This window comes from Hypomesus nipponensis, chromosome 22, assembly GCF_054491055.1.
Source record: "Hypomesus nipponensis isolate SF chromosome 22, ASM5449105v1, whole genome shotgun sequence".
Lineage (NCBI taxonomy): Eukaryota > Metazoa > Chordata > Actinopteri > Osmeriformes > Osmeridae > Hypomesus > Hypomesus nipponensis.
Window position 1 is genome coordinate 1632824 of NC_140382.1, and position 15367 is coordinate 1648190.

The window sequence follows — 15367 nt, forward strand, 5'->3', positions numbered from 1 at the left end:
CTCACACCTGAGGTATTTTTCTAAACGTGGTTCTTCCACTTTTCAACTGTTAGTGGAGCCCCTGCAGCTTTAGCCGCTTTTCGCCATGCCGGGGTCTTATGATTGTCCAGTGTTGCCAATTTAACAACTTTGCTGCTAGATTTAGCGAGTTTTCGCCCTCCCTAACAACAAAAGAGAAACTAGCGACAAACCTAGCAACTTTTAGTGACTTTTCAGAGACCCACCGGTGACTTCTGGTGAGATTTCTTTGGCAACACTGCTTGTCAGAGTCCAACTCTGCATGGGTACTGGTAGACCCGGTACTCGGTACAACTGTTCAGAAATGTTTGTATACTTTTTTGTTTGAGTACTGATTTGGTACCGGTTTTTATTACATCACTAGTAACTACTACAATCAGAGTGACATTAATGTGACGGGTGCGTCTTTCCTAGGTATCTGGTCTTTACCCTCCATTCTAACATGCAGACATCAGACCAGAAGAAAGTGTTAAAGAACACTCCCGTTGGCGTTCGCAAGATTGTGAGTAAATACAGTTTGAATATTAATGATGCTGTTCATGGGGTCACTTTGAACATGTTGATACCTTTCATTAATTCACACATCCTATTTAATCTCATTGGAATAAAATAATACATTTCCCTCTCAGATTCTGTCCACTAACATTGCAGAGACCAGTATCACAGTCAATGATGTGGTCTTTGTCATTGACTCTGGAAAAGTGAAGGAGGTGAGGATTAACTAGTTTCTTGTCCCACATTGGGCAAAATTCAAACAGTACTGTATTTCTTCAATGAAACGCTGCCCTCGAATAAACGCTGCACCATAAATGGACATTGTGTAATAAACGGCGCCCCAGAAATACTGTAGTAGCAGCATGTCATTTTAATGAACTTTCACTTGTGTTGCACTAGGGTCCCACTTCTAGCTAAATATGTATACCTTACTTAGCAAATAACTAGTTATCTAGAGACGAGCAGTTGGTTGGCATTAGAAGGGAAGCTTACAAAAAAATAGCCATAAAACGAATAGCAGTCTAGCCTATTGTTATTGCCTGTCTAGAGTATTTATTGAAAGAACTGAGAGAGGCAGGTGCTCTTGCGTTAGCACACTAAACTAGTTTATATAATAATAAGACTTTATGTATATAACACATTTCATACAAGAATTGCAGCTCAAGGTGCTTTACATAAAATCAGCAAAGACTTCGGTTTGAATTTTGTCAAGACATTTTTTATTTTTGTTATTACTTTCAAATAAAAAATGTCTTGACAAAATTCAAACCGCAGTCTTTGCGGGAATCCAAAACACATAAGCTGCAGTCTTGCTGTATCTCGAGACACAGCTTTGCGGTATCTCAAGCCACCGTCTTTGTGGTTTCCAATATAAATACAAAATCACAGGCCGCAGTCTTTTTGGGAATCCATACATGGCTACTGTAGTATATTGGATATACTAACTATTAACGGGACTGCCACAGACTTTGCTTATGACTAATTTATTGAGAACCTGAAAACCGTGGCTCTCCTGCCTAGTGACCAAACATCAACTGGCTACCTCAGGATAGAGAGCAGAAGGTTACTGTACCCAGCAATGGCACTACTGCCCCTAGTGGTCAGATATAAGTATCCCACTCAACAACATTCTTCCCCCCCTTAAAGGGGTGATTGACCTGTTTTTTGGGGGGTATTTCACACTGTTTGTTAAGGTCTCCGAATAGGGTAAATAACATTGGTTGTGCTGATAATGGCCCGGGGGCTGTTCTATGCCCCCTGATAGATCCTCTGAAATGTTTCTGGGGAAAAAACACTAGCTTTTCTCCTTTTATGGTATGCCCATTAATATGTAGTTGAGCTGCGCATTGTGGTTGGTTTTCAATGAGTAAAGCTGCGGAGCAAAAACGCAACACGGTTAAGCACTCACTGAAACACCGAAGGTGGAGACTTGAAAGAAAATCGTGCAAATACATCTATTGTGTCTACACAACACTGGTTTAAACAGATTGACAAGATATTATTTCAAATTATAATTTTAGTTGTTAACACTTCTGTTGTCGAAGCAAACTGGATTAACTGGGGTGGGTAGAACGTTACAGCTTCGCAAACAAACTATATCGTGATTCAACTCAATTTCAGTTAGCTAGCTCTAGATATCTTGCTGAAAAATAACCTGACAAAGATCTGGACAAACATGCATCGTGAATTGTAGATTTACATGGAACACGGCTTATTTATTCGACATAGTCAGGAACATAAAATAACACGTTAGCCCCATTGCCAATGAACAAAATCACACATTCTACCTATGCTCTTGCGTTAGAAAGTTAAACTGCCCACAGTCTAGGTGTTTTTGCTATCTAGCTGTTTTTGCATTCCCTGCAAATCAGTGTTAATAAAAAGCAGATGAGCTAGAGTCTAGCTAACATTGACTCAACGGGCATGGCTGATGTTTGTCTATACCAGGGGTAGGCAACCCTGGTCCAAGAGAGCCGCTGTCCTGCATGTTTTAGATATTTCCCTGCACCAGCACACCTGATTTCAAATGAATGGTCATTACCCGGCTTCCACAGAGCTTGATAACGACCCATTAATTTGAATCAGGTGTGCTGGAGCAGGGAAACATCTAAAACATGCAGGACAGCGGCTCTCTAGGACCAGGGTTGCCTACCCCTGGTCTATACCGTAGCTCCATTGTAGAAGATCCCTGTGCAGTTCGACCCTCAATTACACATTTGCTCGAACCATTTCACCCAGGACAGTTTTGAAAACCTGGGACAATGAAAAGCAGGATTTGCTTTGAAGCTGTTGCTGACAAGAGGTGCGTTCCAACCTTATGTCCATCACAACCGCAAGCTGTAGGATGATTTTGTTGGTACAGTTTTTAGCAATGCTAAAGTATCCTGTATCTAGAACCTGCCTTTCTCCAGTTCTTTCAAATAGATGATCTAGACAGGCGTTAGCAATAAGCCAGACTGCTGTTCGTTTTCTGGCTATCTTTCGGAAGCTTCCCTTTCAAATGCCGACTACAGCTAGTCTAGCTAGAGTCATTTGATGTGTGTGTAGAAACGTATTTAGCATTCTACCTGGTATGCTATATACAGGAACCGTTAGCATTGCTAATAACTGTTTGCACAACATCATACTGTCCTTATAGCTTGCGGTTGCAATAAGCCTACGGTTGGAACAGCACCTCTTTCCAGGTTCAGCTTCCTAGCAAATCCTGCTTGAAATTGTCCAAGGTTGTCAAAACTGACTTGGGTGAAATGTTCAGAGCAAATGAATGATTGAGTGTCGAATTTCACCGGGATCTTCTCATAGACAACAGCAGCCATGCCTGTTGAATGTTTGGCTCCTTAGGAAGACTGTGAGTGTTACTGTTAGCCTTCCCTGTACAGCCTGGAACACAGCATTTACGACCGTGGTCCATTTTCAATATCCTTGTTATAATTCAAAACGTTCTTCTTTGTAATTCCTTATAAGTAGCCTACACAGAGCAGCGGGCAGCTAAACTAGTATCGGAGATAGAAGCTACCTCGGGCTGGTCTGGATGTAAATTCTGGGGCGTGACATAGATACAGACCAGAGCCAATAAGAGGGCGATCACCGGTCCTACGTAGGACTGGTAGCTTTGTTGAAAAGCTAGCGTTTTACAGCCAATTTTTTTTCTTTTTGAGATTTGAATAGGAAAGAGGTGTCAATGGACTTCGATATTCACGGTATGTTCAGTTTACCCACCGAACTGTCGTTATTCAACTATGACAAGGTAAAATCGGTTTTGCAGTCAATTGCCCCTTTAAGAATTTGGTCTTAGACATTATTTGTTCATCGATAAAACTAATGCGTGTTCTGTTGCGTAGTGTGAGTCTTGAAGGAATGCACTGGATTTCGCTATGTGGCAGCAATTAAACATTTTACTAAACAAAGGCAATGTTTGGAAAAAAACGTCACAGGCCTACTCAGTTACCGGCAAGTTTCCATGTATTTCAAAAGTAAACATGAAGAGGTCACGGCGAAGTGTAGCGTGAGACCATTTTGACTTAAAAATTACTTTGTTCACTGCCAACACTGCAAAGCTGAGTATAAATACAACTCCTCCACGACTCAAATGATGTACCTCTTGAAGAACGTACATCCAACCCTGGTTAGTGGCGGTGCATCCTGCTCTCGGTGTTAGCACGGAGGAGCAGCGATGCATAACGAGCAGAGAAAATTACCCAACGGATCAAGTCCATTGAGATGGATATGCTACCCTAAAGTATTGTTGAGGGCGAAGTTTTCTATGAAGCTTTGTTAATTAGCCGGAAAAAAACGGGGCTTCTAGCTGTCGGCTCCGCTTCTAGGAGTTACAGAAATAGTGGTTCTTCTTGGAATAGCTACAGATCTCAATGCGGAAACACGCTGTTTTTTCTATTTTTACTGCATTTTAATATAGCCTATAAATAGTGAATTTTAATATTAAAATGTTAATGATGTAAATGTGTAATTAAGGGTCGAACTGCACAGATCTTCTCGGATAGACAAACATGACACAGCCCATTGAGTGTTTGGTTCCTTTGTTTGAAAAGTATCAGCATTCCCTGTACAGTCTGGAACACTGCATTTATTCCCATAGTCCAGTTTTAATATGCTAGAAAAAGAACCAAAAAAGGGTGGAGCCCCGTTGGGACGTCACAGCGGCGGGATTTTTCAAGAACTACTGTTTCACAGCTACTTTTTTAATTTTGAGATTTACATAGGAAAGAGGTGTCAATGGACTTTGAGGTTCACTGTATGTCCATTTTACACACTGAACTACCGATTTTAAGGTAAATTCGGTTCTGCAATCAATCGCCCCTTTAAATCTGAACTAACCCTGTTAGTTACACCTCTTCAGATAAAACACTGTACTATGTACAATATGCACTTTCCAATGACAGTAACCAGAAAAATAACAATTCAACTTGTAAGCACTTCACTTAATGCATCAATAATATTAGTTTGTTTAACTGAACAACTGTTTGAACAGTTTTGAAAAACAATAAACAAGGCTGTGTGAGTGTCCCATGTCTTTTTCTTTTCATATACCCTCACATAATGTCTTGTTGGGAGCAAGGGTAGACTACCTTACTTCCTAAAGGAGATAAGGGTGCATTCTTGCCCATGAGAAGGAATCTCCTTTACCTCCCAAACTCTCCAAAATGAGCTGGGGCTTTTCTAGTTCATGAGAGCGTCGCAATTCCACTTTAGGTGAACCACCAGGTTCGTTGATTGTCTCAGTAACAGGTGCGTTGTCTGCTTCTGGCAGTGGTATACCTGTGTCCAGTAGCACCTCCCTGTTTGGACTAAGCTCAACGTAGTCGTCCTCGTCTGTTTTATCTGTCATTGGCTCTGAACCGTCATTTTCCTGTCTGCGGAACAGCTGGTCAACATGCCGACGTACCACTCGACCATCTCCCAATAACACAGTGTATGACACAGGCCCTGTGATCTCCTGAACCAGCCCCGGTATCCATTTAGGGCCATACCCAAAATTATTGGTATACACTAAGTCTCCGACAACAAAACTGCGAGCTTTTGTGTGTCTGTCATGGTATGTTTTCGGTCCTGCTTGTTTAGTCTCCACTTTACTCTTTAGATCTGGCTGTATCAGGTCTTATGTGCACCTCAGCTTCCTTCCCATCATCCTCTCAGCAGGGGAAAGTCCAGTGGTGGAGTTATACGATAACTAAACAAAAGTTGTCTCCAATGTGTCACCTGAGCATTTCTTCATTAGCTCTTTAAAAGTTTGAACGGCCCTCTCTGCCAGCTCATTGGAAGAAGGGTGACGTGTGATTCCATTCTTTGTCATGAACTCTTTGGTGTTCTCACACACAAAACACTGAGCATTATCTGAAACGATCATCTCTGGAATGCCGTGACTACTGAAACTGTTCCTTAGACTATCCACGATAGCAGCTGACGTAGCTGAGCTCAATGGGTATGCTTCCATCCATTTTGAGTGAGCTTCTACTATTACCAAAAACATCTTTCCCAAGAAAGGACCTGCATAGTCTGTGTAGTCTTCTCCATGGCTTACTGGGCCACTCCCAGGGATGGAGTGGGGCATTAGCAGGTGCTTTTCTCTGCTCTTTACATGTGGTGCATGACTTTACCTTCTTTTCCTGGTCTGAATCCATATTAGGCCACATGTAGCTCCTGACCAAGCCTTTCATTCTGGTCATGCCGTGATGACTGATGCAGTTGTTCCATAATTGTTGTGCGTCCTCTCTCTGGATCGACGACACAGGCTCCCCACAGCACACAGCCATCCTGGACACTGAGCTCATGCTGTCTGTTTTGTAAACTGCAAATTCCTGTCCCTCATTGTGATTTGACCAGCCTCTCAGTAGGTACTCAAGGACCCTCGACAGGACTGGATCTTTGGCTGTCGAGCTCTGAATTGGTACTGTTCTCGTGATGACTTGACCATGAGAAACCCGATAGCCATTGTCGATTTATGCCAATAACACGATTACTCCGTTTACATGTGTAATTAGTTATGCGATTACTCAAACACGTCTACATGATTCATTTTATTAATCTTTGTATGCTCCACGGACAAAACTTGCACCATCATCCTTCTGCAAAAAAGTGTCGCCGTGTCTTCCTGTGTCGGCCCTACTGTTGTATATTTCATTCAATCAACACATTGAATCCTACTAAGAAAGCCGAGTAAACGCACTCAATGATAGGCTACATCTGCTACTGATATTACTATCCCGACTAATTTCAGCTGTTAAAACAATAATATTCTTGTTTCAACTAGCTAGCCTACTTCTTCTGTTTAACAGTTCAACTTTCAGCTTCTCCCGCATTGTAGGCTATTTAAGTTCTTAGCTTTGTTAGATGATGCAGTTCAGCTACCACCCTGCCTCTTTAGAGTGAGTCACACATTTTTTTAATTAATTTGAGCTTGCAGGTATTTTCTCATTTCTCTATTTTCAGCCATTTAAAAATAATAATTTCAAATTTCATCATTCCAACGCATTTTCAGCAGGAAATGCATGTTCTAGTTTTCATTGCAATTGGCACTGACCTTGGTTTAAAGAAGTGGGTTGCATCACTGTCTGTATGTATCTTTGCTGTGGCTCCTCTTAACGTGCCAAGCTCATCCTTGAACACTTGCTCATGTTTCTTTAACACTTCCTGAAAGCATCTTTGCTGCCCATTATCTTATTTATTGTACGCCAATCCACATCCAACTTGGTGATCCACCCTCGCCTAAGCAGGTTTTGTCCTGACCCCGCTACAACTACCACTGGTAACTCTGACCATTCCTGTTTTTTCAACTTTCACATTAGCTGACCCTAGAATGTCTACTATTTGTCCCGTATATGTTTTCAGACTGAGAGGACATGGACCTAGCTCTGGCACATTTGCCTTCTTCCATAGCTTAGCATACTCTGACTGTGACATTACTGTTACACTACAGCTGGTATCTGTCATATTTTACTTTACATCAATTTACTTCTAAGTATTGCCTGAGATTAGGTACTTTCGGAAGGATAGTGTTCATACCGTGAATAGTAAATACATCCTCACTACTCCCTTCCTCTTCCTGCACTTTTTGAATATCTCTCCCCTTTAATCTTTGTAGGTCCCTGAGTGCTTGATTTCACTTTCAATGTCATTTTGCAGGCCCTCTGTGTCCTGTCTTACCGCAGTTGTGACACTTTTCTCCTGCGAACCTGCAATTGTTTGCCAAGTGGCTGTTCCCGCCATATCTGGAGCATTTGGCGCTCCCCCTCTGCTGCGTCTTTGCGTGGGCGTCCACCTTGTAAATGGTCCCCGCCACACGTCGGCTCCCTTTTCCATCGCACATAGAATTAAAGCATTTAATGTCCTTGTTGGCCGCTTCCATGGCCAGCGCTGTCTTTAGCACCGTGTCAAATATCCAACCATAATCTGACAAGTCTCCGCTGTCGTCTGTCATTATTTATGCCTAGGAGTGTCATAAGTATTCACATTTATTACTCAAGTAGAAGTATAGATACTAGGGTTTAAAAATACTTTTGTAGAAGTTGAAGTATCAACTCAAGCCTTTTACTCAAGTAAAAGTATAAAAATACTGGTTTCAAAACTACTTAAAGTAAAAGTTGTAATGTAAGGGGGAAAAAAATGCCATTAAGGACAAAAGCTTTGGCCGCACCACAGGGGCCTATAATGTATGACCCCATCTCCCCCCCAATTTTTTTTCTCAAAGGCCATAATGATTATAATGTTATATTGAAATGTTAATGCTGAAACATTTTGGCTGCACCTGTTTATGCACATTGAAAATGAACGCATTTTAGTACAATGAAAATACATTGAAGAACCATGTGTACTACTTAACATTAACATGTGTTTCATGGAGCGGAAGATATGACTAGTTGCCTATAAGTATTGTAATGGTGCAAAAAGTCAAGCTTCAGAGGCATATCAATAGCCTTTATTCAAATTAGACGGCGAGTTTTTGAAAGCCATTAGTGTTAGCTGTGGTACTTGGGTGCGCAGAGCTTGCAGCGCATTCAAAATTTGTTTTTTTTCATTCAACCATTTTTAAAAATTCTTCCAGGTATGGCCAAGGATGTAGAAGGGTTGTCTGGTCTTCCTGGCTACCAACCTCCTCGCTGGTGCTTGGTTGGGACATTTTGCTCGAGTTCTCTTGAGTCTCTGTTTCGGACATCTTACGCTACATACGTCTGCTATTTCCTTGCTGGAGTGTGACATGATTTGCGTCATGTGCAGGAGCGATGGTTTGCGTACAAACCAAAAGGGTGTCGGAATGGTATATGTTTATACTTCTCATCCAACCACAATCAAATTCAGTTTCCTACGCCGCTTACTCAGTAAAACTTTCTATCTTCACCGATTTCATATTCCGAACTCATCCTCGTCGCCAATGTAGTATATTGGATATACTAACTATTAACGGGACTGCCACAGACTTTGCTCATGACTCATTTATTGAGAACCCAAAAACCGTGGCTCTCCTGCATAGTGACCAAACATCAACTGGCAACCTCAGGATAGAAAGCAGTAGGTTACTGTACCCAGCAATGGCACTAATGCCCCTAGTGGTCAGATGTAAGTATCCAGGGCTTGAAAGTGGCACCCGCCAAGCGCCAATGGCGTGTAGATTTTTGGTCTGGCGACTAAATTGTGTCCGATGCTCCACAATTTGGCGAGTGAAATTGCCAACTACCGCGCCCGTCATGGTTAAATAAAGCTTGCAACGCCAACACGAACAGTTGTGCGTGTATCTAGGTGGCAGAAAACCGGGAAGATAACCTTTTATAACAGCTAGAGAATGACACGGATGATACAAATAGTAAGATTTAAAAAGACAAAGGTTGAGAATGACAGAATTTGAGAGAAAGCAAGTCCCCATTGATCTGTCACATCATAATTTTGATTTGGGTCATGAAAGTCTTGAAATTTGAGTGAGCGCGTCCCCAGATAGACCGCATAGTCTTACTCGGCGGCAGCCATGTCTCTTTCTTGGTCGCGTCAGGTCACAAAGTTCATAATTGTACAGTTCGGTCAATTCTACAACAAAAGTTGTAAGCAGGGCATTTCAAGAAAGATGGGAATTCTGCTTTTAGCCAGCTGGTCGGATGCAAAGACCAAACCTCATGGACAGGGTCGGACTTGGACCGAAAAACAGCCCGGGACTGTGAAACACTGACCGGCCCGCCCACTCCCCCCAACCCCCCACCGCCACGTCCACTTTCTCCCTCACTTTCTTTTTCCATACTTGTCTCTGTTTCTGCATCTGCTATTTGATGTTGCAAAAGAACAATAATCAGTTAACTATATTCAATAAGGACAATCAATTCAACAAACTAATTTACATATAATAACCCTGTTAACAGACTGACGCTTGTGTACAGTTGCAGTGCTGCACCTGTCTCTCCACTGGACCCTGTCACCACAGAAGCCTCCATCTCTTTCCCTGTGTCACCTGTGCCTGCTTTAATACGCAGAACAGAAAATCAAGACAATTGCATTTGAGCCACATAGCACATTTATTATTTAAAGCCAAAAAACATGCCTTGCATATTTAGATGAGTGCCTTTTTCTCTTGGCCTTTTTTTTGACTTTGTTTATAATATATATCCTATATATTGGCTAACCGTAATACCAAATGAATAATGTTTTTAGAAAAATTAAAACAATATGGATTGGAATATTTGAATGTTCTAAATGTCGAAAATAGAGCTGCTTACAGCTACTGGCACCTGACGCCTCCGGTACAGCCTAAACATGTATTCTATACTTCTACATTGTGCAGCATTTGCTTGCAGCGCCCGTTGTTTTTCTCCTTTTCTTTTCCTTTCCATTTCTTTGCTAAAGAAACAACGATGTCAGCTAAAATAGCTCCAACTAATTGGCTGTAGGCTACCCGGAAAACGATTGATTTTTGACCAATCGTGATCTGTAAAATGGACGGACAAGTGCAGTGTTCAAGTTTACACGGGGGAAATGCCCACCCCACCCTTTGGATTTTGGATCACACCAGTTAAACAGTTGCTTGGTAAAAAGGCCGTCCTCAAAGTGAGCGTAAACTACTAGGATTTTTTCCTTGAATAATGCCGTGGCCGTAGCGGCCGTTTGTTTGACCAGCCGTTCGGGAAATCTCCCGAGTCTCCCAATGGCCAGTCCGACCCTGCTCATGGACAAGGAGAACCAGGGATGTAGTGGAGTCTAAAAGCACGTAAACGCCGTTTACGCACCTCCCGAAACTTGGAAATTGCCTTTATCCACCTCTAAATAGCGTTAATACGCGTTTACGCACATGTAAATTCCCTGTGCCTCGTATTCTGCCGTTGGAATAATCCAAAATAAATTTGGTGACATTTTAAAACACCAAAGAATACATTTCATATTGTTGAACATAACGCTGTAGTCTGAATAATTTCATATGTGCTGTATATGGTCTATGACCCTCCAATCAATGCGTTGCGGCGACGACACCAGTCAGGATCCATGAAGTAGGATTAGCCTACCTGTTTGGAATGGATTAATTAGCCATGGATATCAGACGATTTTTTCAAGAGACCATCGAGTGCTCCCACTCCCACAGATGCCCGCAAAAGGCCTCAAGTACAGAGTAAGATCAATTCACATTTGTAAAGGTTGTTTTGGTTCGCACAATATCGGATTAAGACGGACAAACGATGGCTAGCCTACTATTAATAACGTGCTTTCAAATACGATGATGCAGGTACAAGCCAACCTTACCGGTTCCATCAAAATAGGCCTAATGAAACGTAATAATAAATAAATAAATAATAAAATTCATAGTTTACCTACCTCTAATTTTACCATTACACCACTGAGGACAACCCATCTCACATTGAGCAAGAGGGGTAGTAGGCCCCTGGAACCCCGTGAATTAATACATTATTTCAAAAAGTAAAATTGGTTGATTTTGTTTCATCCATTCTGAGAGTGATTTACAATTATATTAAAATCATAGTTAAAGGTTGTTTGTCAAACAATTTCAGAGTACGTCTTAAATGGCAGGTTTAATTTTGACGAGGAAAAAATATTGTTGGCTGGTAATTCTTTTTCATCTATCAGCCATTTTGGCTGGTAAACCAAAAAGTTAATTTAGAGCCCTGTAAGTATCCCACTCTACAACATCTACAGTAGGTGTTTTCGCTGTCTAGCTGTTCTTGCATTCCTTGCAAATAGGCATTAATAAAAAGCAGATGTGAAATACCTAGCTAGTTTAGTGAACATTGACATTTGCCTGGTGATTCTGTTCAAACTAGCTAAGAACATTTCATGTAGCAAACTAGCAAGCTTGTATAAAGACACGTTAGCATGCTAGCGCAGCTAGCCTAGAATACAGTATTTCTCATAAACGCCGCCCCGAATAAACGCTGCTCTCCAATAAACGCTACACCAAAAATGAACATTGTGTTATAAACGCTGCAGCGTTGAATCGAAGAAATACAGTACTTTATGACATACATACATTCATACAGACAAGTACACGCACACTACGTATGTCTTGCAATCCCAGAAGTCCTTTGACGCCCTGAACCACGTGACCATGCTGAAGATGGTGTGGATCTCCAAAGCCAGCTCACTGCAGAGGAAGGGCAGGTGAGATATCCAATTCTCTACACTAACAAGCCAAAAGTATGTGGACACCTGACTATCATACTAATATATAAGCTTATTGTACATCCCATTCTAAAACTATGGACAATATTTAGGGCTGTAATGACCTATTGAAGGTCAGTGCGACACTGTAGTGCTAAACTGTAATGCTCCCATATGCAATCCATTGGAAGATGAAACCACAGTGCTTATTAGAATGTCAGTGCAAACAATTCCAAAATAGCAGAGTGTGGGAAAGTTTGACAAAACTTTAAACAAAAATTGCTGTTGTGTGTAATAAATGCTGGTCGGAACTTGCCTTTCATGGGAGCGTGCATGTTGGAGCATTTCTAGCGGAAACATCCCGGCACGAGAGGACACAACTAGCCAGGATCGCTGTTGTTAGCAACAGCAGTTGGATAAAAAAGGCTAGTTGTATGGGTCCTCTCGTACTTCACTCATAGACCTAGTACCAACACCATTGGAACATGTCAACATGCAGCGGTTAGATAGTAGGCTACTGTGTGTACGACCATTTTTTTAATGCAAATAATCAAAAATGAAACAACATTATTGCAGTGACGTGATAGTTTGGTTTGCATTGATGAAAGGGATCTAGCATAGGAGTAGGGACTGTTTTGATCATCGTAACATTAGAAAGTATGAGAGAGAATGTGAATAATTTTGTATTCTTTGTTCAAAAATAAAACTTCTTATCTCACCTTTACTTTTCCATTTTCATATGACATACAAAAGGAGTTATTAGGCAGTATGCTGCATCAGTCAGTAAGTTGTTAGTACAGTTAATTAAAGGGTGAATGACAATCTCTCAATGATTCGTCAATTAATGGTTCTATTAATCGTTAGATTAGTTGATTATCAAAATAATCGTTTGTTGCTTCAACAATAATATGAAGTTGCCTCCCCATATGGGCTGTAACAGTTGCCTCTCTTCTGGAAAGGCTGTCCATGAGATTTTGGAGTCTGTCCGGGAATTTGTGCCCATTCAACAACAAGAGTATTAAGGAATTTGAGCACCGCTATTGGGTGATGAGACCTAGCTTGCAGATGGCGTTTTAATTGGTCACAAATGTGTTTGATGGTGTAAGGCAGGGGTGTCAAACTCCGGTCCTCGAGGGCCGCTGTCCTGCATGTTTTAGATGTTTCCCTTATCCAGCTCACCTGATTCTAATGAATGGTCGTTATAACAACCCATTTACTGAATCAGGTGTGTTCGTTCAGGGAAACATCTAAAACATGCAGACAGCGGCCCTCGAGGACCGGAGTTTGACACATGTGGTGTAAAGGATCTGTGCAGGCCAATCAAGTGTATCCACACCAAACACAACAAAGGTGTTTCTGTACGAACCTCGCTTTGTTCATTGAGTTCAAATTAAACCAATTTAACAATGGGGGCTGTTTTTTGTGGTTGTGGGCTAGAGCCTTAGTTCTACTGATGGATCTTTTCATGCTGATGAATATAATGTCACTCACACACATTAATTAGGGCTGTGAAATGATTAAACATTTTAATCAAATTAATCACAGGTTTCTGTGGATTAATCATGATTAATTACATATTACCAAATTTCCGAATGTTTGTCATTTGTGTGCGTCTTTGATGCTGCGGTACCTTGATGTTCAAGTCACCCGTTGCCACTCGCAAAACTTTGGTGAACCCCTCGTCCTCAACAATATCAAACGGTCTACAACTTTTTGCAATACATTTGGCAACTGTGCTAGTCACCTTGTCACAGGCAGACTTAGTGAGGGCCCTACGCTGTTCAGTGAGGGTGGTTTGGCGCATTCTACTTGAACTCCCGTCGCCGACCAACGCTTCGCGTTGAGGTGGTATAGGTTACTTTAGGCTGGTATTGCTTCGGTGAAACGATAACATTCAGTCATTTAGCATTCAGTCATTAAGCAGACGCTCTTATCCAGAGCGATAACGTCTTCCCGCAGAGCAGGGCTCCACTCTAACTTTTTTTACTAGGACCACAGTAGCCCCTGACTGAACATTTTAGGAGCGCAAGCAGAAAATTAAGGGGCAGACCTTATATTGACCTGCAATGCATTTATTAATGTAACTGGAGAGGGTACAATTCAGTGGCAATTTTAGATCCTTTTTAGGAGTGCTCAAGCACTCCTAATATTTTTTTAATTATTTTCTTAAATATATTGTTTATCATTTGATGCTGGTAGTTCATGAAGAAAGGGACTTCTTTAGTTTTTTCATTCAATATTTTGCATAATAATACAAATGTATTAATTGTTATCCAGTAAAATCAGGGATTTATATTAGCAAGGGGGTTTACGTTTAGCACTTTTGAAAGGCACTGTATTCATGTCACATTCTCATTGGGGGCTGAGCAACCCTAAAGGTCTGATCCTAGAATCGCCCCTGCAACGCACCATATAAGCTTGAGTTTAAATACATTATTTAATGTGACATTATGTACTGTACATGCAAGTCTTAGTTAAATGACTGTAATGTATGATGCACTTTTTGATCAGTCCTCCGACACCACAACACGATACTTGCCGAGTATAACAGCGCAACAGCTCAAACATATGCAGGGATACAGTAGCACTACTAGTGCTAAATAAGTATTTAGCTGCTAGGCTCCATGACGCCGGGTAAGAAGGGCTCGTGAAACTGCTCACCAAAAGAACGAAGGGGCACCCACTTGTCTGGCAGATTAAGACCTGTTTGTAGGAACCTAGCGAAAAATATCCTAAACTTTCCATGACTTTAAGATAGGTTTATAGGTACCTAGCAAAAAATAGCCTCAATTTTCCTAGACTTTAAGCTACGGTACTAATGCAGAAGGAAAGCTGATATCGCTGTCTTACTAGAACGTCGTATCTATGCGTTGTTGCTAACGTGTGCTGACACCCAATGAATTCAAAATGTGTAGGTCGCACATGCGCGAGTGCTGTCTCAAAAACTGGTCGCAAAATGCGACCATTTGGTCGCAGTCTGGAGCCCTGCCGCAGAGTGTGCATATCACTTTAGTTTTATTGGATGTTCCATCTTAGTTTTTTTGGAACACAAACGAATTAATCATAACGTGTTAACGCGTTATTTTTCACAGCCCTAATAATAATGCCTATGGATTTGGAATGGGATTTCATAAAAGCTCTGGTAGGTGTAATGTATAGGTGTCCCAATACCGTTGTCTATATAGTGTATCTATGTACTGTATTTTGCCATCAAACCAACATCAGGAACATTGACAAACTCCATGAGCTCTTT

At 41.4% G+C, this 15367-nt stretch overlaps 1 protein-coding gene across 6 annotated transcripts in view; it reads left to right on the forward strand.

Moving 5' to 3' along the window:
* Positions 1 to 15367, forward strand: part of ythdc2 (YTH domain containing 2) — an 84751-nt gene that overhangs the window by 21897 nt on the left and 47487 nt on the right. For all 6 annotated transcript variants that reach the window (XM_084686266.1, XM_084686270.1, XM_084686269.1 and 3 more), the window contains 3 exons: positions 433 to 520; positions 648 to 728; positions 12032 to 12114. In XM_084686266.1, the coding sequence (XP_084542392.1) occupies positions 433 to 520; positions 648 to 728; positions 12032 to 12114 (252 nt within the window). The remainder of the gene's footprint in view (positions 1 to 432; positions 521 to 647; positions 729 to 12031; positions 12115 to 15367) is intronic.